Source organism: Cervus elaphus, chromosome 17 (genome assembly GCF_910594005.1).
Source record: "Cervus elaphus chromosome 17, mCerEla1.1, whole genome shotgun sequence".
In the NCBI taxonomy this organism is placed as follows: Eukaryota; Metazoa; Chordata; class Mammalia; order Artiodactyla; family Cervidae; genus Cervus; species Cervus elaphus.
Genome location: NC_057831.1, coordinates 18,335,699 through 18,356,852, shown reverse-complemented (window position 1 = coordinate 18,356,852; position 21,154 = coordinate 18,335,699). Strand labels below are relative to the sequence as shown.

Genomic DNA, 21,154 nt, shown 5'->3' with positions numbered 1-21,154 from the left:
GCTGCCAGGATCCTCTGTCCATGTAATTCTCTAGGCAAGAATACTGGAGTGGGTTGCCATTCCCTTCTCCAGGGGATCTCCTGATCCAAGGATTGAATGGGGGTCTCCCACATTGCAGATTCTTTATGGTGTTAGTCACCAGAGGGGTACAGTAAACTTGCCGAACCCGTTTCTTCAAATCTCCTATCACAAAACTACCCTATTGCTTTCCAACATACATGTTTGGGAGAGTGAAAGACAACGCTGTAAAATCAGAAAAGCACCTCCTATTTTCTGCCTGGGAAGCACCAGATACAAGCTGGCTGCTTTGAGGGATGAGTTGATGTTTTCTCTGGAGGTATGCTCTTAAACAAATGATTCCATTTTGGAGAGCAGGGAAACTTACCATGGGGCCTGGTGGACCATGGGGACCTGGTGGGCCTGGTGGGCCTATGACCTGCATGTCAGGAAAATAAACATGGATTTGGTCACTTCATTTAGATAAGGCAGTTGGGCTTGAGTCTCCAGCTAGGGTTCTGCTAAGGCCATTAATGGTTGCAGAGGAGGGATATTGGAAGAAGTAATGTGCTTGATTCTCTACATTTGGAAATTCGTTTGTGAGAGAAAAAAAAAAACACCTAAAAAAAAAAAATACAGTTGTTCTACAAAAGCCAGAATAAATCAAAAGCACATTAAAAGAAGAGGAAGCAGCTGATTAGCAAGAAATGCTATAATGCTACAACCACGATCCAACTCTCAAATATTTCACTAAGCAACAACAGGGGCTCTGGAGAAAAAAACAAGAAAAAACGTAGGTTCTACATTCACAGAGCTCGACCCACAAGCATCGTGGGAAAACCATTGGTTTTCTCCTCAGGATTAGACAGTCCTCTGAAAAACTGCTTCTAACTCAGACCTCTGAGACACTTTTGTCTCTTCCCGTACAAGGCTGACAGATATTTCTTCTATAGTTTGACAGACCAAGAGGATCGTGGTCTTTCTACTGTTGATAAGCTATCTGGCATGGGCTGAAGTTGGTGAATAATTGGCCCATTTCAGGGTTTTTTGGGAACCATGAACGTTGAGCCACCACAGACTTACGGAAGGGCCCTGTGGACCTGGCAATCCCGAGTCTCCTTTTTCTCCTTTCATTCCGTTGGCACCCTACAAATAACCATTAAGAGTGGAGCCGGTCAAGTTACTTGCAAAGCATAAGGAATGGCTGAATTTTCTCCCCAAATCCATCATCCTCTTGAAATTTTTATAATATCATGCACATGATATATAAGACAAGGATTTATCTTCTTGCATTTTAGTTTCAAGCTAAGCAGCAAAGGATTAGCTAGGATTGTGGATGATTTGTGAAATAAACTATATGGTAAATAAAAACTAAGTTATGCTTGATGGGTTAAATTATACATTGCTAAATATGTCCTATTCTAACTATTATATTTTAATGGTGGTGCTGACTTTAAATAGTAGTCTTTTAGTTTTCACTGGCATTTATGCATTTCCTTGTTTTAAAAAATTATCTAGGGCAGTGAGGTTTTCTGTATTTTTTCCCTATATTTTTCTACATTTACCTCTCCAAATTCTCAATAAAAATTATGGGCAAAACCATAAAAACATCACCCCACAATACTACACACATAAAGAGAATACTTTCAATTGTAATTTGTTTTTAATTATTCTGTATTTTTTGGTTTTAAAATTATGATTTATTTAAAAATGATCAGTTACACCTTATGTTAATGACCAACTCTATTTATCTTACTATCTTCTAGTGAAAATAATTCAAGAAAACATAAAGGTTTATTTTATAATTCATTTGGTTAGATGCTTTAAAACTCTTCCAGTGCCTTAGTTGTAGTTATTAACCAAAAATACTTCAAATATTTAAAAATAAAAACATTATATAAATCATTGGATGAGACTTCAGCTAATAATACAACTATTTTCTGATTATTTAAAGATCTCAATATGAACACATCTTTGAAAGTATAAACATACCGGTAGTCCAGGAAGTCCAATTCCTCCTTTTTCACCTGGCATACCTGGGTCCCCCATGTCTCCCTTTGAGCCTTTGAGTCCCTACAAATGACATGATTTGCACTTAAGAATCATACTGACCATTGAGGGTTACATAGTAGGGAAAATGGAATTCCAGATCAATTTTGTCAACAAATGGATCCTATGCTGAGATGATTCTGATTTTCATTTTTAGGTAGAGTTATCTCTTATAGCAACCTTCTACATTAATCACTATAATCTCCCCTTGTAATGGAAGAGATTAAATTCTATTACTTAGGCCTTTAAGTATGAAAAGCATAAGCATAAGTGTTGACGTCATTTCTTCTGATTCCACATTTTTACCTGGTAGCTAGTTCATGTCATCAGTTCTGAAAACAACTTAATGGATTTAACGCATAACAGAACAGTACACATTTTGAACCAGGACCTAGTGTTATAGTAACAAAAGTACAAATAAGTTTCTCCCATCTCCATTCATTATACATTCCCTACCCTTTCTTAAGTGTAGGCAGAAGTTCCGGTCACCAGTTTTCAATGGTTAAGTCTACAGACTGGGAGATCATTCATTACACACTCATGTTCAATTAATGCTTAGAAATACTTCCACTTTGTATTTTCATTTTGTTCTCATGACATCTCTATGAGGTGATCCAGGATGTGATTTTTATTCTTGTTTTACAGTGAGGAAATAGATATATGTGGATTCTGAAGGCAAACATAGGAATTTTGCAATACTAATACTGAAATTAATGTACATCATTAAGCATTTTCACCCAAGGAGGCTTACCGCACTATGATCAGATGGCCCACTCCTCAGCAGAGATGATCATAGCTATTTCAGTTATGATTATAGGCCTTCCTGGTTGCAGTAACCTGTTCAACTTTCCTGTACTAAAAACTACTTAAGGACAGGAAGGTTCTTTTCTTGTTACTTACATCTATTTCATAGCACCTACTTCAGAGTCATCTATTAGGAGGATGGGTGGGTACCTAAATAGATAGATGGATCTTAAAGCTAATCAGATCCTGGTTGGTTTTAGGAATCTAGTAATAACAGCAGGATAGCCAACCCAATGGACCTAGTATAAAAGATTTTGTAAAGCCTGTAGAAAAAAATTCAGCTATTTTATGTGTAGGGATGTCTATGTAGTATATTATAATGTACATCAAATTATTTATAATGATTAACTGGGGAAAAACCACTGGGTTTTTAAATGCTAATGTGATCTCTGATGGATACAGCAGATCATCTAAAGTCTTTTTTTAGCTACCACATGTTAACTTAGTGTGACATTATATGATTTCAATATACAACTCCGATATTAAAATAACTCTTCTCTTAATTTACTGATCTAATACAAACTTCTGAGGAGTTTATTCCACAAGCTGTATAAATAATGTCCTTGATTTCTTATGATCTTCTTGATTTTAGTCATTTCTTGGGTAAATTATGGAAGCCCAGGAAACATCAGATATCTTGAAACTAATTCTTGTGATTAGACTCTCTGAATATTGGATATTGTCCACATTCACCTGGTCAGATTCATTTCTTTCAGGGGTGAGCAAACCATCGCATAGGGCCAAATTCAGCTCAGGAATTGTTTTTGTACAGGGTGGATGTTTAAAATAAATTTTAAAAATTTGATAGAGAATGTATATGGTCTGTAAAGCCTAAAACATTTACTCTCTGGTCCTTCACAGAGAATGTTTGCCAAAATCTCTGTGTTAGGGGGAAACCCTCAGAGATACTGTCATATTCTACAAAACTACAAGTGTCCTGTCTTTTCTAATGATCTAGAAAATTAGGTGTAATCTTTATTTGGGAAAATAAAACAATATCGAAATAACATGTGTAAGCAATATCTAATTTTGTAGACTTAAATTAATTTGTATTCACTGATAAGAATTAGATAATTCTTACTAAATTGGTAATGATCTTGCAAGTCTAATAAAAATTCATGGATATGTCATTGGTAGATTGATCAGAGTTATTAAGATAAATCTAAGGTATCATATAACTGGTATGTTTCTACAAAGAAAAGCAATGTCTACTTTAAAACTAATTGCTTTTTAAAGCTAATGTAGTCTCTAGAACAGAAGGTAAAAAAAAGAGAATATTATATATCAACAATGTCTTCAAACCTATAATAAAAGGTAATTAATAATGATGCTTTAAATGACAGTATATAGCTTTGAAAATTACCTGCTCTCCATCAACTCCTGGGACTCCCGGGGATCCTGGCTCTCCCTGTTAAGATAAAAATTAATGGCTAGCTTCTTATTTATCATTGGTAGCATATTACACTAAAAATGATGCAAAAAATGATGCTAGTTGGTAACAGTACAATTTACCTTTCAGCAAATGCATCCTAATTTAAATATGTTATTACATCATACCACATCATTACACAAAGTGAAATAACATTTTTTGAATACTATGTATAATAATATTTATCCATAGCTAATTAAGATCCAGCATTTAAAAAAAAATTTATCCCCTCATGCGAGATTCAGGCTAAAAAAATTGCTATCATTTGATGGCAGAGCATATCCTATAACGACAACCTATATGCCTCAATTAGTTAATTTTTTTTAATCCTTAAAAATTCTGTATGATGTCTCTTATTTTCAAATTTGAGAAAAGAGCAAAAACATAGCAGTTAACTTAAGAAAAAATAACATGCAAGGGCACATGCATTTATAATATTTTGCCTGGCATTGTTTGAACAGTGAATACAAATTCATAATGATTGTGAATGTGCTATTTCCAGATAAGCCTCACTGAAGGACATAATAAATCAGATAATATCTTAATCCACAGAAAATTACTTTGGGATCAATTCAATTTCCTATACTATGCTAGGAATGAACTAAAGTTACTATTCATAGTATGATTTATTAGAACCCTTGACAAACCTCAGATATATGGATTTATTTTTCTTAACTGAAGATGCTCCATTAAAAACAAATTTAAACAATGTGCTAGAGATTTACTTAAACAACAAATGTCCAGTCACCTTTCAATCAGAAACATACTGAACAACCAAATTCTTTGAAAAGACAAGATATTATATCAATGGGTCATTTAGGTAGATCCCATTATAAATATCTCTGATTTCCACACCATGGAAACTTTGTAAAACCAGTTCTTTGGAGTGAGTGAATGGCTTGCCTCACAGACAGATTTCCAAGGGAGCTGACTTGAGGCTGTTTTTCTAGAAAGGCTTGTTTGGTGATGTTATAAACCACAATATTGAAATGGTTGGAGCTTCTTTCCCTGGTAAAAACTTTAAGAGCTGTTTGGTCATAGTGTGAAATTTAATCCTTCCAAATGTTAAAGGAAGGCATGACAAACAAATGAAAAAAAGAAAAAACTTTTTTTTTCCTTTAAATTCTAGATTTCCTGCTCTTTGTGGTAGTGGCAAAGTTTATTCTGCCACAAACAAGTCTGCTGAGGTTGGATGCAACTGGTTAAGCCCTAGTTTCATGCAATCTGAATATCTGTCAGCACTCTGGGTTGGATAATGGTTGCTACACTTTTCCTTTCAAAATGTGACTCACAAATGTTTAAAAGAAAAATACAATTCATGAATTATTTATCCTTCACCCACCAAATGTAGTTTGTAAAGTAATTTGATATATAGGTCTTCCCAGGTGGCGCTAGTGGTAAAGAACCCACCTGCCAATGTAGGAGACATAGAGATGGGGGTTCGATCCCTGGGTTGGGAAGATCCCCTGGAGGAGAGCATGGCAACCCACTCCAGTATTCTTGCCTGGAGAATTCCATGAACAGAGGAACCAGGCGGGCCACAGTCCACAGGGTTGCAGAGAGTCAGACACTACTGAAGCAACTTAGCTTGCACATTTGATATATAAGAAGTCAAACAGTCCTTGTTTGATAAAGGAAGGAGAAATACTAATTGACTTGGTTCACATTCAGTCTGAGGCTCTGAGTCCTGAGCCGGAATGAGTTTTATATTTGATTCACACTGCATTTGCTGACTCCAGGTCATAGGCACATCTCACTCCAATTATCCCAACTTTCTCAAGGGGAACTCATGGAAAGCATCAAAGACTGTATCAGCTAACCCAGGATCCCAATTACAAGATCATTGTCAGGTCTGTGAGGTGGGCCAGAGTGCCAGCAAGGTGGGAAGGGTGGCAGGTAAGAGGTAAAGGAGGATGACTAACCCCGTCCCCACCCCACTTGTCTAGACATTCATTTGGCCAATTTCTATTGCCTTTCACTTTCAGTTCAAAGTCATTCTTGACCCCAAGGCAGAGAGCACACTTCCTATATGCTTCTTACCCAATGCACTTACTCTATTTACTAATAACTGTGCCTTTACTTTCCTTTCTCCATCCTTGAACTGAGAGCTCCTTGTTGAAATCCCTTACTATATCCTCCTATCTTTACTAGGTATTAGTACTTATCATGGAATAGAGGTCCACAAATTAATTATTGATTGATATGATTAATAAATCAATAGCAGTTGAATTATAAAGCACAGGGGATGTGTTTTATAAACATAGATTTCTTGACTAGGTAGTCCTTCTTGCCTCTTTTGGGTCAAGTCCTTTTGGGCTTCAGTCGGCCTCTGAGCTATAAAGAAGAGTCAAGTCTCAAGTTTTTTGAAGTTTGTACAGAATAAGGCACACATTTAGCATTGAGGACAATTTTGCTTCTGGAGACTTAGTCAAGTGAGGGGATAAAGCAAAAACTCAGACCTTGGTTGACTCTACAAAGAGAAAAAAAGGAATCTGCAGATTTTCTTTTAGATTTTCTAGTCTAGCTCACCAAGATATTAAAGAACAGGGATCCAACGACTTTGGCATAGCATATCAAATACTGCAATGGGATTGCAGTTCATTAATTTATTTCATCAAAGAAGAGATAGACTATTTTAATTTAATGACATAAACCACTCTGTATGTCATGATTGTCACCATCTCTTTAAGGAACCTCTAGATGCACATACTATTTAAGTTCTATTTCTTTAAAAAATCTTTCTTGTCTCTAAAATAGCTGAAACAATCTATATTACAAAAATTACAATCTATACTATTAATATTTTAAATAAATTATGTAATTTAAACCAGAAAGTTTAATTTTGTGTGTGTGTAAATTTAGTGAATTATGTTAAATGTTCAAATCTAGAAAAAAATAAAGAATAGGGATCCAGGCCAACTTGTTTACCGGGAACATAAGCTGTATATTATTGGGTCATTTTTTTTGTGTTATATCTCTTAGGGACCAGAATGTAAAAAAATCCCCAAACTTACATTAATGTTATACATGAAATCTGTTTGAAATTAGAGTCTATGTTCTAAATATATCCCACATAGGCAAGGATCTTAGTAATATTTTACTCCATGTTCCTTTTTCTAATAGAAAAATAATTGTTTCTATGTGCTAGTTTTCTGTTTTTAAGTATCTTGAAAGAGAAAAGTACAAAAACTGGTATGTGCATTTGTGTGTGTGTGATAGATTTTGCAAATAAACTGCCTTAAGAGGCATAAACAGAAGATGAATTTTGACACCACTTGAATCACCTACAAAAAACCCAATGACAAAGTCATATTTCAACATATGTAGTTCAGTCCTGAAAAGACAGAATTGCTGGCCATGTGTTAACTGATTGAGCACGGTTGAATAAGCTTTAGTTTGGAGAGGAAAAGCTAATGCTACTAACAAATTTTTGATATAATCAAGTAATTTTGTTCCTTCTGTTTATAGTTGGTATTTTTTTATTAGATGAAGTTTAAATGGCAGAACAATTGAATATATATACAGTATACAGTGTTGTAAACATGACTGAAAATGGTTTCTAAAATTATCATTTGTGAATGTGTCATGCTGAAGCTTTTCTTGTTCTTTTTATTACAAAAGAATTGAAGATAAAGATCTTTTTTAATGTCAGAGCAAATCTTCCTTCAATCCTTCTCTATTTAAACATTTGCCTTTTTTCCATATACCACATTAGGTATTTCTCTACACTTACCATTTCTGTAAAACTTATTTCTCTTTTGTTTAATACTCTGTTTTTCTGAGTGTTCTCCTTCTAAATTTAATGCCATTTCTATTTCTTTCACTTCTTTCCTGATTTTTATTTTTTTCTGATTCCTCTTCCTTCAGTCCAGAACTCAGTTTCTATTTTCCGCTCTCTTAAGCAATATTGCCGATCTCAGCTCCTCCAGTATTTCGTAAGACTGATTTTCAAAGACACATATATTTAATATGGATTCTCTGCACCATATGTAGTAAATGGAAACAAATAAAACAAAGAATAACCTTTGGCCCTTGTAGTCCTTGAGGTCCAGGTGGTCCAGGGGGACCCTAAATCCAGAAAAGACAAAGTTTTAAAAGATAGCAACTATCTGTATTAGAATGTATACTTTAAATAATAAGCACATGATACACTTCCCTAATTTCTATCATAATCAAATATCCTCCAGTATTGATTTGCAAAGAGGAAACATTTCACTGGTTACAGAATTATAAAAACCACCTACATATATGCAAAAAAACCCCCACCATATTTGGGTTAAAATAATGCTCTCAAGTTGATTTGTAAAATAATGTAAAATCATTGCTGCCCTGTTCCACATTCATCTTTCAGGGTTGAATTAACGTCCTAATATTTCCTCTGTTTCTAGAAACACTTCTCCCACCCACCACAAATATTTTAATTTCCCAAACACTAAAGAACAAAGCTGTATTATTGAGATAAGGCCAAAGACTTTTAAGAAAAATAGCAATAAATTTTTTCTTGACTTTTTTTTTAACTAAGCAGACAAAGTGATTCAACTGGGGCAAATGTTCTAAAAGGTTATTGACATAAGAAAACATATTAACTATCAGATAAAAACAGTGGCTACATTAGTACCATTATGACCGGCATGCATCAACACTGAATACAAAGTCACAAACCACAGAAATCATGCAATAGGAGTTACCGTGACTGTTAAGGTGGTAATCCTCTGTTGGGAAAATGTATTGATAAAGACAGTTACCTAATTGCGTGCCAAAGTACAGTAATACATTTCTGAAATAATCAACTTTTGGATTATGTTTTGGTAAGAACTGACAAGAAACTGAGAACGTATCATCCTATTTTTGAACGAATACCATAGATTGTAAAGTTTCTTTTTACAAATTATTTTTAGAATTTTATTTAAAACCCTATGGATAAAGAAAATGTCAAAATTTTAATTCACTTGACTTAAATTATGAAGTAAAATAGTATGCACCTGTGGTTTGTCAGCATAACTGTGAGCTAAGAAACTTTGCTATTCATAAAAGCTCTGTTTCTAGGGCACCTTGATTAGAGAAAATGAAATATCTAACTGTATAAGTCATGCTTTTGTCTTTTAGATTGTATCTTGTTTGTTGCATTATAATTAGCTTAAGTGTGTGTGTGTGTGTGTGTGTGTGTGTGTGTGTGTTTGTGACATGACTAAGATAGGAACTGACATGGGATTCACCTTGTTTCTGAAAGCAAAGGGCTTGACTACTGTGTCAAAATATGTTCTCTCAAAGTGTGAATCTCTAAAACAGCCAATTCCTAATCCACGAAATGTTTTTGCATTAAGATTTTCTAGTCTAAGTGTCATACAAAGACTTCTGTAAGGCCTTTTCTTTTTTTCTTTTTTGATGATTTAAAAAAGCTTTTTTTCTTAAAAATTCTTTATTTTTGACTGAGCTTGGTCTTCATTGTGGTGCACAGGCTCTCTCTACTTGCAGCAACCAGGGGCTACTTGCTAGTTGTGGCTTCTCACTGCGGAGGCGTCTCTTGTTGCGGAGCACGGACAGTGTTAGTGGTGCTCGGGCTTAGCTGCCCCCTGAAGGTCTGTGCCACTTTTATGGGATTTTAGAGGGGAGAACATTTTCTATTAGGAGCTCTGGTCCGAGAAAAAAACACTGTCCAATTACATGTGAACTTCTGAATATCAGTCAGCATATCCATCCCTTTGTCTTCCACTACTCCATCAGTTCAGTTCAGTTCAGTGGCTCAGTTGTGTCCGACTCTTTGTGACCCCATGGACTGCAGCACGCCAGGCTTCCCTGTCCGTCACCACCCATTACTCCATTCCATGATCTAATTCAAGGTGCTGTTTTTATTGTGTTGTAAAAAATAATTTTAACATTATCCATCTATCTCACTTCAGACACTTGAGTTTTTAGTGATATAGTGTCATCATTTCTTAGAAACAATGTATTTATGGACATGTAGAGATGGTTCAAGTTTGTATTCTATGGTAAAATCGGTCATAGTCATTACAGCTTCATAGAGAACAGGGTAGGAAAAAACAATCCAGTGCTTTTAAGGTACAAGGCAAAATGGCCACAAACTGGGGGCAAGGTTATAAAAAAATCAAGGTCCAGATTTTTATACCATCATATACATGTAACATAAGATACCACTTATTAAAGGATTCACCTGGAGCAAGAGTTGAATTTATGGTTATGAGAAAGCTACTTCTCAGCTCCTGTATATAGATGAGTCATTTTTTAAAGGCTATTAGAAAATTACTGAGCAGAAATAATTTCTTTGCCATAGCCTTCCAACTAAAATTTCTTTTTTTTTTTTTTTCCAACTAGAAAGTGAATCCAGAAAAGCTTAGAAAGGGGAATAGTTTAAAATTTGAACTCTCAGAAGTTTTCCAATCTGTGCCATACATGCTTCATTTTCTACCTAAATGTAAAACTAGTTTGTCTTTTTTTTTTTAAGGATAACAACATGTTTTATAATGAATTGCATAAATGAAAGAATATTATTATTGGAAACTGAACTATTGAACAGATGGGGCTTAAATGACTTTGTTAAATAACTATATCTGTGAGGCCTAAAAATTATACAGGGTAGTTTCCACCCAGTTAACAGAAGAACAAATGACAGAAAACTAAGCTAACTTCTCAAAAACATAATTTTTACTGCCATCCTGAAGAACCAGTATGTAGAAACTCAGGGACTTCGCAAATACGTTGGCTCACTTTGGATTTCTTGTATGTGGTTCCTCTAAGTTAACACGACATAAACTCAGCAGGGTTCTCTGCTGAACTTCAGTAATGATTTGAAAACCAGAATTTTGGGTAGTGATGGAGAAAGTCATGTCATTCTCTACTGAGCTGCGATGTGAAATGGAAGGCATGAGATAGAAAAGCTGTAAATTGGTTGAAGGCTAGCAAGATGCTGGGTGATTTATTCTCTGAGATGCTAATGTGAATCTCTTTAGGATTAAAGGTTATTTTCTTTCATGTCTTATAATGAAGCAAGCTTAAAATCACCTCTGATTTACCCTAGAGAACAGGTTTAGTTTATATGGTGTTGAGAAATTTTAAAAGCTTGAGTTAGAGCTTTTAAGAGCTTTTAAATGAAAAGGTTTTGCTGCTAATTGTGGAAACATAATCACCTTAAAAAAAATAAATGACTTATGACAAATGTCCATGTAAATACAGGCATACCTTGGAGATATTGTGGGTTAGGGTTTCAGACCACTGAAATAAAGTGAATATTGCAATAAAGCAAGTCATACAAATTTTTGATTTGTATGTAATTTGTATGTAAATCCCAGTGTAAGTAAAAGTTATGTTTAAACTGTAATGTGGTCTATCAAGTGTGCAATAGCATTATGTCTAAAGAACAATATACATACCCTAACTGAAAAATACTTTATAGCTCAAGGATATATTGTACAATAGCCAATATTTTATAATAACTATAACCTTTAAAAATGACAAATCAGTATATTGCTCACCTGGAACTTACGTAATATTGTACATTAACTATACTTCAATAAAAATACTTTAACACTAAAAAATGCTAACTATCATCTGAATGTTCAGAGAGTCGTAATCTTTTTGCAACCGTAACATCAAAGATCACTGATCACAAGGAATTCCCTGGTGGTCCAGTGGGCTGGGGTTTGATCCTTGGTCAGGGAACTAAGATCCTGAAAGCCACATGGCGGGGCCAGGGGAAAAAAAATCACAGATCACCATAACAAGTATAATCAAAATCAACAAATTTGCAATATTGTGAGAATTACCAAAATGTGGCAGAAAAACATGTAGTGAGTAAATGCTACTGGAGAAAAGGAGCCAACAGACTTGCTTGGCACAGGGTTGCCATAAACTTTCAATTTGTGAAAAAAAAAAAAAAATGCAGTATCTTCAAATTGCATTAAAGTGAAGCACAGTAAAAGGAGGTATGCCTGTAACAATTTTCAATAGAGGTAACAATAAACAGTCCTGAATATTCATTGAAAGGACTGATGCTGAAGCTGAAGCTCCAATACTTTGCCCACCGACGTGAAGAACTGACTCATTGGAAAAGAGCCTGATGCTGGGAAAGATTGAAGGCAAGAGGAGAATGGGGCGACAGAGGATGAGAGGGTTGGATGGCATCACCGACTCGGTGGCCATGAGTTTGAGAAAGCTCCACGAGTTGGTGATGGACAGGAAAGCCTGGTGTGCTGCAGTCCATGGGGTCACAAAGAGTCGGACATGACTGAGAGACTGAACCGACTGACTGAGGATTGAGATTCAAACATGAACTAGTTGGTTGTGATGGATACTGACTGGTTTACAGTCATATAGAACTCAAGGTGAAAAAAGAAAGTGAGTGCACATCTCTCCTTTCATATCAAGATGTAGGTGTTAGATTGTTTAAAAAAGTACAGTGTATTCAGGCACATCAACAAAGTATATTCAGCTCCTAAAAAAAAAAAAAAAAAAAAAAAAAAACCTCTACGCATAATATTAGATTTTATGGATCTTAAAAAAGATCCATTTAGAAACATTCTCATTTTACAGATCAGATCAATGAAATATAGACATTTTGCAATTTCCCCAGAGGGACACACCTAGTTAATAACAGAGGGCAAATCAAAGCAGATTTTGGTTTTAGACTAAGGGTAGTCTGCTTCATGCCAAGCTCTGTTCATGGAAAGGCTTTAAAACTCTCCCACAATTTTTCCATAAAATGGCCATGGTCAAAAATATTGGAGCGTATCTTGGAAGATAAGAGAATGGATACCTCTTAAAGGTAGTTAAAATAATCAGTGCCACTGGAAGCAGTTCAAGGGAAACTGACAATATTGTTCAGAAAGTTGAAAATGTGTCCCTACATTTTATAAGTAAGAACTCTTGACAACATAGTAGGTAACCACAACTTCCTGTTCTTTTCTTTCTTTATACATGCAGATAGCAACTTCTGGGGAACAGGGGGCAATTTTAGAAAGCAGGTTCTAGAACTTGACAGGAGCCCAGAATCTACTGCTTGAGTCTAATCCACTTGTGGTGAGGAAAACTCATGCAAGCTGTTGACTGAACACACTGCCCAGGGGATGTTTCTCCAAGCAGGAAGCATGCTTTTCTTTGTGCTTTACCAGAAGAAGAAAAAGAAATGAAAAATAGGCTAAGCTGAACACAGATTCTGTAAAAACTATGTAATAAATGCTTTACTGGTTAAAAATGACAGTTTTAACAAAGGACACATAGAAGTGTAGCAGATCTACCATAATTTGATAATGCTACTGAAATCATATAGATGGAAAAAAATTCAAGCAAGTACAAAATGGAAAATATTTAAAACAACTAATTTGACTTTCAAGCAGAGAAATGGATTGTGCTCATGAACTAAGTATAATCACTAATTCAACCAATAACTTTATTTAATATTTACATTCCCAGACCTGGGTTGGACACATTGTGGGAGTCAAAATAACCACACAACAAGTTTTCCATCAACAAGTAATTTACAATTTGGTAAGAGGCAGGACTAAAGTAAATTAGGGGATTTGGGAGAACAGTTAAATGTTAAACTACTGGGTCCTGACTGCTAATATTTCAAAGGATTCAGAGGAGGAACTCGTCTGGGTGGCAGCAGTGAACAGTTGAAGGGGATTTAGATGGATGAATGAAAGGAAAAAGATAAACCAGGAAAAGAGCGATTTTTATAGATATGATAACTATGTTGTGGAGAAATAAAAACATCTGTATAGAAAAGACAGGGTTATAGGGCCTTAAACAGCAGATGGAGACACTTAGACTTGATAGAGTAGGCAAGGGGGTCACTGAGGGTTCTGAACTGGGGTCATCAAAATAGCGATAATTTAGGAAAATCAGAAGAGTAACCCTCTTGACTACCCTCTATGTGTTTTTACTTGATGAAAGAAAAAGAACTGCAAAGTAGCAGTATTAAGAAGCAACTATAGGGGACTCATGTGCCAGGCACGTTTCCAAGTATTTAGCCATCTACTTCTCCCAAAAACCCTATTTATGTTTTGAGGCAGATACTATTATTGTCCTCATTTCATGGAGAACTAAATAACTTGCTCTAGCTCATGCACTTAATAAGCAAGAGACCTGAACCCAGGCACCTCCAACTCCAGAGCCACAGGGCTCTTAATGGTTTTGCTAAGTTCACTTTTCAAGAAAGGAGACAAAGATTGGCAAAACCAATGTAAGTTAAACAAGATAAAACTAAATATGTCTGGTGGTAGAAGGAAAATAAAAGGAAGGATTGAAAAACACTAGGAAATAAAGAGGATAAGCTGGGCCAAGGAGAAGAAGCTGGGTTCAAGAGATGAGCGAGAAGGTGTGATTTGAGTGGTAGAACCCTCTGAGATCTGAGGCGGGTGGAAGGTGATATTTCCACACATAACACGGGTCTCATCGGTGTCCCTGTCTGTGTCAGGATGGGGAGCAGTCACTTGCCTGCAAGGCTTCGTGGAGGTTGCCATTGTAGTCTATGATCTCCGTGGCTCCTGGATCTCCCTTCTGACCAGGTGGACCCTATGTAAAAATAAACCAAGAGAACATTAGGCTAGGATGGAGAAGGGACTGTGGCAGAAACCGGAATAGTAACACGCATGCTCTCTCTGACCATCAATTCTCGATTGAGGCCCAAATACATGTTAAAATAAATAAATCATGTTCAAAGTTTGTCCTTATTTCAAAGCAGGCAAACTACTTCCATGGTATATTAAAGATATTAAATCAGATAAAAAAGAAAAAAGATTCAATATCAAAAACTGCTCCCTGAAAATTATTATATGTAGGCTAATCTGATTTTACTGACAAAATTTTGCTGGCTTTATCTATATTTATTAAAGCAACCCCTGACATCTTTCTCATCCACACCACAAAGACTACTTCCTCATTCTTTAAGAAGATAGAACATTATACTATAGGAAATGCTTGCTTTTCCAACAGGAATAGAACTCCATTAAAATTGAATCAAACAGGAAATAAATACATATGCATATATATATTTGAATATATATATATATGGAGGGAACAAATATTTTTAAGATGTCTACCCTACTCAGTAGCCCTGCCACTGAATTTCCATTAGTTATGTCTTAATTCTTTGTGTTTTAAGAAGGTTCTGAAAATTTGGACTATTTCTTTCTTTATAATTGAGTTAATTGAAAAGTGGAAAGTTCTATTGTTAGATGGCTGTGGGTTTGCTACTGCTCATTTAGCAGAGGGAAAGTAGACAGAGTTCTTTACAACTTCTTGCGAAGCTTAGCTTATGTGTCCAAATTTACAGACTCAGTGCTCCTAGTGACTACAGTAAAAAGTAGGAAGAAAGGGAGGGGTAGCAGGAATAATTACAGTAGTCTACCTCCTGTGCTATTATTGGGTATTATTAATCCAAGTGCCTTGTGAAAAGCCACATAGACACACACTTCAAATCTAGACTTGTAGGAGGCCAAAGCTGCAGATGAGACACACTCACCCTTGGTCCCAGGGCTCCAGAGTCCCCTTTGTCTCCGCGATCGCCCTTTCCCCGGTGAAAAGAGAAAAAGAACCTCGTTAGTGAGGAGTGAGGCCAACAGCCCCCAAATATCTCAAATCCAAGGATTTGATATCCAAGTATTTAATCCAAGTATTTACTATCATTCAGTGGCACCTTTAATATGAACTTTTGAAATGTCAAATAGCAACATGAAATACAATAACCCCTGACATGGCAAATGCTTCTTTAAGATGCCCCTTAAAGTGAATTAAATTTCCCCCTTCAAATGGCAGAGTATCTTGAAACGACAATACATACAGTAACTTGTTTATTAGGGGCCTTCAAAGGCAGAGCAAGTGGCTTCTAAGACACCTAAAGTTAAGCTTTAATCTCTCAGATTGAGCCATGTTCTTGCTTTTATGTGAAGAGATTTGGTGCAAGGGGGAAAAGAGCCAACCAGTTAATAGGTTATCTGTTCTCTAAGAAGAAAAAGTGTAGATAATCAGGACAAGGAAGGAAGAGAGATCAACCGGGAGCTCAGTGTTGGGAGATTTAGGAGGGAAAGGTCCCCCGGTGGGTCTCCCTCTGATGATAAGGATCTAAGGAAAACTTTTCTACTTAGGAAGTGCTGAAGAGGACAGCAGCCTGTTAGACCAGGGTGGCCAGGTTGAAGGTCAAGAGCTGGGCAAGCCCGGCTCTCTCTCTTTTTTCCAGTATAATAAGAAAAGTCTTCAAATATCCATTTATAGTGTTTTTGCCACCTCACCCCTACCCCTGGACAGACACCAGGAATCACCTAAGCCTCAAATTGCAAAATACATCACTAAGAACACTTCAGAAAGTCTCGGAAATCTCAACAGAAAATTTGGAGGAGATATTTGAACCTGTGTAGAACTGAGGGTTCTTTGAAATAGCCTAAAATTTACAGAGCCCTTTTACTAAACAGGATTCAAAGCATTTTTCTGTATCTTTCTACATATCCTTATAAACTGGAATAAGGACCAGTGAAGATAAGCAGTAAAAAGGATTATGAATTTTTCTATCCACAATATGCTAGTAACATTGACCATAATAATTAAATTTGCTTGAATGGAGAATTATATCTGTTTTCTGCTTTCCCCATTTCCCATGCTATTCATTAATAATAACATGATTCTGCTAATAGTATACAGATCATTACAGGTTCTATAAGAACATGATAAAGGAGAAAATTTCCACTGGTGGTGAAATTTTAATGCAATGAAGGGAGTCAACTGACTTAAAAGCAAACTATATTTGAACATTTATCACAAAGATAGCCAGGAAATAAAAAATAATATTATATTGCACATAATGTAAACTAAGTAAAGTACTTAATTTTTTCCAAATAAGCTATATTTATGAAACAGGAAGTACATTTTCTCTTAAAGAATGGTCTGAAGCACAGGAACACAAAAACAAGATGAAACAAACCAACTGTCCTGAGATATCATCATAAGGATGAAATTATGGCAATCCCAGTGTACGAGAGAGTTTAATCCAAAATATGACTTTCCTGCGGAAAAGGCAAGAAGCACAGCTCTTGACAGCCTCATGTTATGTTAGGATGGTTACCCGGTTACTGACCTTTGACCCTTTCGGGCCTCTAGTTCCTGATTCCCCTTGTTTCCCCTATTATAGAAGAATATGAAGATGGAAAAGAGAAAATGATAGAGGGAGATAAGAATAGAAAAAAGAAATTAGCAGTGACTCAGAATAATGAAGAAAAATGGAAACACTTTATTTTAACTGCCTTAATATGTGGCTTTATATAATGTAAACTGTGGCAACACTGAACATAAGTATCATCACCACATCATTAGTTCACCCCCTGGTCTCTTCACCAACCTTCACGTCATCATAATTCTAAAGACTGACCACCCATTGGTGGATGGGAAGAGTTCCGTAGATAATTCTCAGTAGTCTCAAAAGTGTTTGCTTATAAATTTCCTTTTCATCAAAGAGGAGGTCATTTCCTATGTCTCTAGGATGAGTTATTAAAATAAAGTGTTACCACATAGTTTGCAGGAAGTTTAGAGGAATAGATTAAATAGTCAAATAAATCCTTAGTTCTCATATTTTCAAGGTGTTACACACCATCAAGTTACCATGGAAACTAACACAGTCTGGATCCATATTTCCCTCAGTAGGTTTTTGTTTGCTTGTTTATTTTTGTTTTACATATATATTTTTAATTGCGCATTTTTAAATGCAGGGATTTTTTTGCTTTTGGCCATGCCTCTCAGCCTGTGGGATCTTAGTTCCCTGACCAGGGGTTGAACCTGTGCCCTCTGCAGTGAAAGTGCAGAGTCCGAATCACTGGACTCAGTAGGTTTTAATATGCCTAGAGCGGTAATGTGTTAATGTGACAGTCCCTTCCCATTGACATTTGGATGTGTTATTAAATTTGTTGACTGAATAGAACAGAGTAAACTAGAAAAGTTGAACAGTAAAACCCCTTTTAGAAAATAACAAATTGGTATGCATTTCAATGAATTATTTGTGATTTGGGGTTGTTTTAATACCCCTTGAATAATTTTATTTTACTTGCATGTTCTAAAAGTAAGTGGTATACATTTCCAAACTGAGAATGTTGTTTTCCAGTGTGAGAATAACTGACCTTTGGTCCAGGGGCTCCAGGCTCCCCTCGGTCCCCTCGTCCAGGAGGCCCTGCCTCCCCACGTTCACCCTGCCACAAATCACAAAATAAGTAAATGGTGACCCATCTTCCCCCAACTGGTCCCTGTAGATTAATGAGTGAGGTGAATAAAATCAAAGAAAGTAGAAAGTTACTATTTATTTACTACATACTTAGCACTGTATTTTTTTGGAGCCCCCCAAAATAAAGTCTGACACTGTTTCCACTGTTTCCCCATCTATTTCCCATGAAGTGATGGGACCAGATGCCATGATCTTAGTTTTCTGAATGTTAAGCTTTAAGCCAACTTTTTCACTCTCCTCTTTCACTTTCATCAAGAGGCTTTTTAGTTCCTCTTCACTTTCTGCCATAAGGGTGGTGTCATCTGCATATCTGAGGTTACTGATATTTCTCCTGGCAATCTTGATTTCAGCTTGTGCTTCTTCCAGCCCAGCGTTTCTCATGTTGTACTCTGCATATAAGTTAAATAAGCAGGTGACAATATACAACCTTGATGTACTCCTTTTCCTATTTGGAACCAGTCTGTTGGTCCATGTCCAGTTCTAACTGTTGCTTCCTGACCTGCATATAGGTTTCTCAAGAGGCAGGTCAGGTGGTCTGGTATTTCCATCTCTTGAAGAATTTTCCACAGTTTATTGTGATCCACACAGTCAAAGGCTTTGGCATAGTCAATGAAGCAGAAATAGATGCTTTTCTGTCACTCTCTTGCTTTTTCAAGGATCCAGCGGATGTTGGCAATTTGATCTCTGGTTCCTCTGCCGTTTCTAAAACCAGCTTGAACATTTGGAAGTTCACGGTTCTGTATTGCTGAAGCCTGGCTTGGAGAATTTTGAGCATTACTTTACTAGCGTGTGAGAGGAGTGCAATTGTGCGGTAGTTTGAGCATTCTTTGGCATTGCCTTTCTTAGGGATTGGAATGAAAACTGACCTTTTCCAGTCCTGTGGCCACTGCTGAGTTTTCCAAATCTTTTGGGCTCCAAAATCACTACAGATGGTGATTGCAGCCATGAAATTAAAAGACGCTTACTCCTTGGAAGGAAAGTTATGACCAACCTAGATATCATGTTAAAAAGCAGAGACATTACTTTGCCAACAAAGGTCCATCTGGTCAAGGCTATGGTTTTTCCAGTAGTCATGTATGGATGTGAGAGTTGGATTGTGAAGAAATCTGAGCGCTGAAGAATTGATGCTTTTGAACTGTGGTGTTGGAGAAGACTCTTGAGAGTCCCTTGGACTACAAGGAGATCCAGCCAGTCCATCCTAAAGGAGATCTGTCCTGGGTGTTCATTGGAAGGACTGAGGCTGAAGCTGAAACTCCAGTACTTTGGCCACCTCATGCAAAGAGTTGACTCATTGGAAAGGACCCTGATGCTGGGAGGGGTTGGGGGCAGGAGGAGAAGGGGACGACAGAGGATGAGATGGCTGGATGGCATCACTGACTTGATGGACATGAGTTTGGGTAAATTCCGGGAGTTGGTGATGGACAGGGAGGCCTGGCGTGCTGCGATTCATGGTGTTGCAAAGAGTCAGACACGATGGAGTGACTGAACTGAACTGAACTAGCATTGTATTAACCTCAACATGGATCATCTCATTTAAAAATCAAAACAACTATACAGTGCTTGCATTTTCGTCCACATTTTTATAGACGAGGAAATGGCTTGGTAAATGCCTGTCAGACACCTACGTTGGTAAATAGAAAGACCTTTAAAGGGAATTGATAAGGGCCATCATTAAGCCTTGCCATAGGCACTGACATAGTCTTCACTCAGCAGTGACTTTTTAAGATCTACTAGGAAGAAGCATGGCAAAATGACTAAGCACCAGGTTTTGTAATTTGACATTCTCTGCTTTAATCCTGGCTCTGTTACCTACCAGGTCTGTGTTTTAGGGGAAATTAGTTAAGTTCTGAAAGTCTCAGTTTTCCCTACAAAATGGAGAAAATTATAGTACTGGTTTCACAACTTAAAATAAAAAGTCCTTGTCACAGTATGAGACATGTAGATATTACAGTTTTTGCTATATTTATAGAGCTGGGAAGGATGATCATGGTCACTGCCCTCAGGGGCCAGTGCTCTAGTAAGATAAGATCCACATGAACAAAATAGTTTAGAATTAAGGAATAATGTAAAGTCATATGTGAGAGAAGAAGAAACTCCACAGGGTTTTCAACTGGACTGACTTCTTTTGGCTGAGACCTGGGTCAAGTCCTGAAGGATAGGTAGGGTATATTTTACAATTATTATTGCTATGACTGTGCTTTTGATGAGTGCACACAACACTTTACATGCATTATCCTATTGAGTTCTCAAGACAAATGAGAAAGGTGTTAGCATCCACAGTCTACAGATGAGGAAACTGAAGCTCAGAAAGGTTAAGTAATTTTCCCAAAGTCTTTAATATGGGAGAGCTGTAATTTAGAATGGATTGTACTCAATCTTCAATTTTTGCATAGATGTTTGGGTATGTAAATATTTTACACATCTCTGGTCATTTTCTTAGGATAAATTCCTAGTGGGGAAATGTCTATGTCAAAAATAAAAACATTTTAAAATCTTGCCAAATCACCCTCTAGGAAGTTGGTTCTGTTTCACTGTCTGAATACAGAGTTGAGAGTATTTGGCTTCCTATGTGATGGGTAGAATTTCAATAATCAAACAAGTTTTGACTTCTGGTGATGGCATTTTTATGGATGAGGGAGGCACCCTCCTCACTAAAG

General features: G+C 36.5%; 1 protein-coding gene across 23 annotated transcripts in view; it reads right to left on the bottom strand.

Moving 5' to 3' along the window:
• COL25A1 (collagen type XXV alpha 1 chain) overlaps nucleotides 1–21,154 on the bottom strand; it is a 501,341-nt gene that overhangs the window by 36,085 nt on the left and 444,102 nt on the right. For 19 of the 23 annotated variants that reach the window (XM_043871317.1, XM_043871320.1, XM_043871305.1 and 16 more), the window contains 10 exons: nucleotides 18,397–18,465; nucleotides 17,364–17,408; nucleotides 15,759–15,803; nucleotides 14,732–14,809; nucleotides 8,968–8,991; nucleotides 8,303–8,347; nucleotides 4,214–4,258; nucleotides 1,990–2,070; nucleotides 1,081–1,143; nucleotides 386–436 (listed from right to left, as the gene is read on the bottom strand). In XM_043871317.1, the coding sequence (XP_043727252.1) occupies nucleotides 386–436; nucleotides 1,081–1,143; nucleotides 1,990–2,070; nucleotides 4,214–4,258; nucleotides 8,303–8,347; nucleotides 8,968–8,991; nucleotides 14,732–14,809; nucleotides 15,759–15,803; nucleotides 17,364–17,408; nucleotides 18,397–18,465 (546 nt within the window). The remainder of the gene's footprint in view (nucleotides 1–385; nucleotides 437–1,080; nucleotides 1,144–1,989; nucleotides 2,071–4,213; nucleotides 4,259–8,302; nucleotides 8,348–8,967; nucleotides 8,992–14,731; nucleotides 14,810–15,758; nucleotides 15,804–17,363; nucleotides 17,409–18,396; nucleotides 18,466–21,154) is intronic. The other 4 variants (XM_043871311.1, XM_043871316.1, XM_043871302.1 and 1 more) reach the window with 3 other exon arrangements.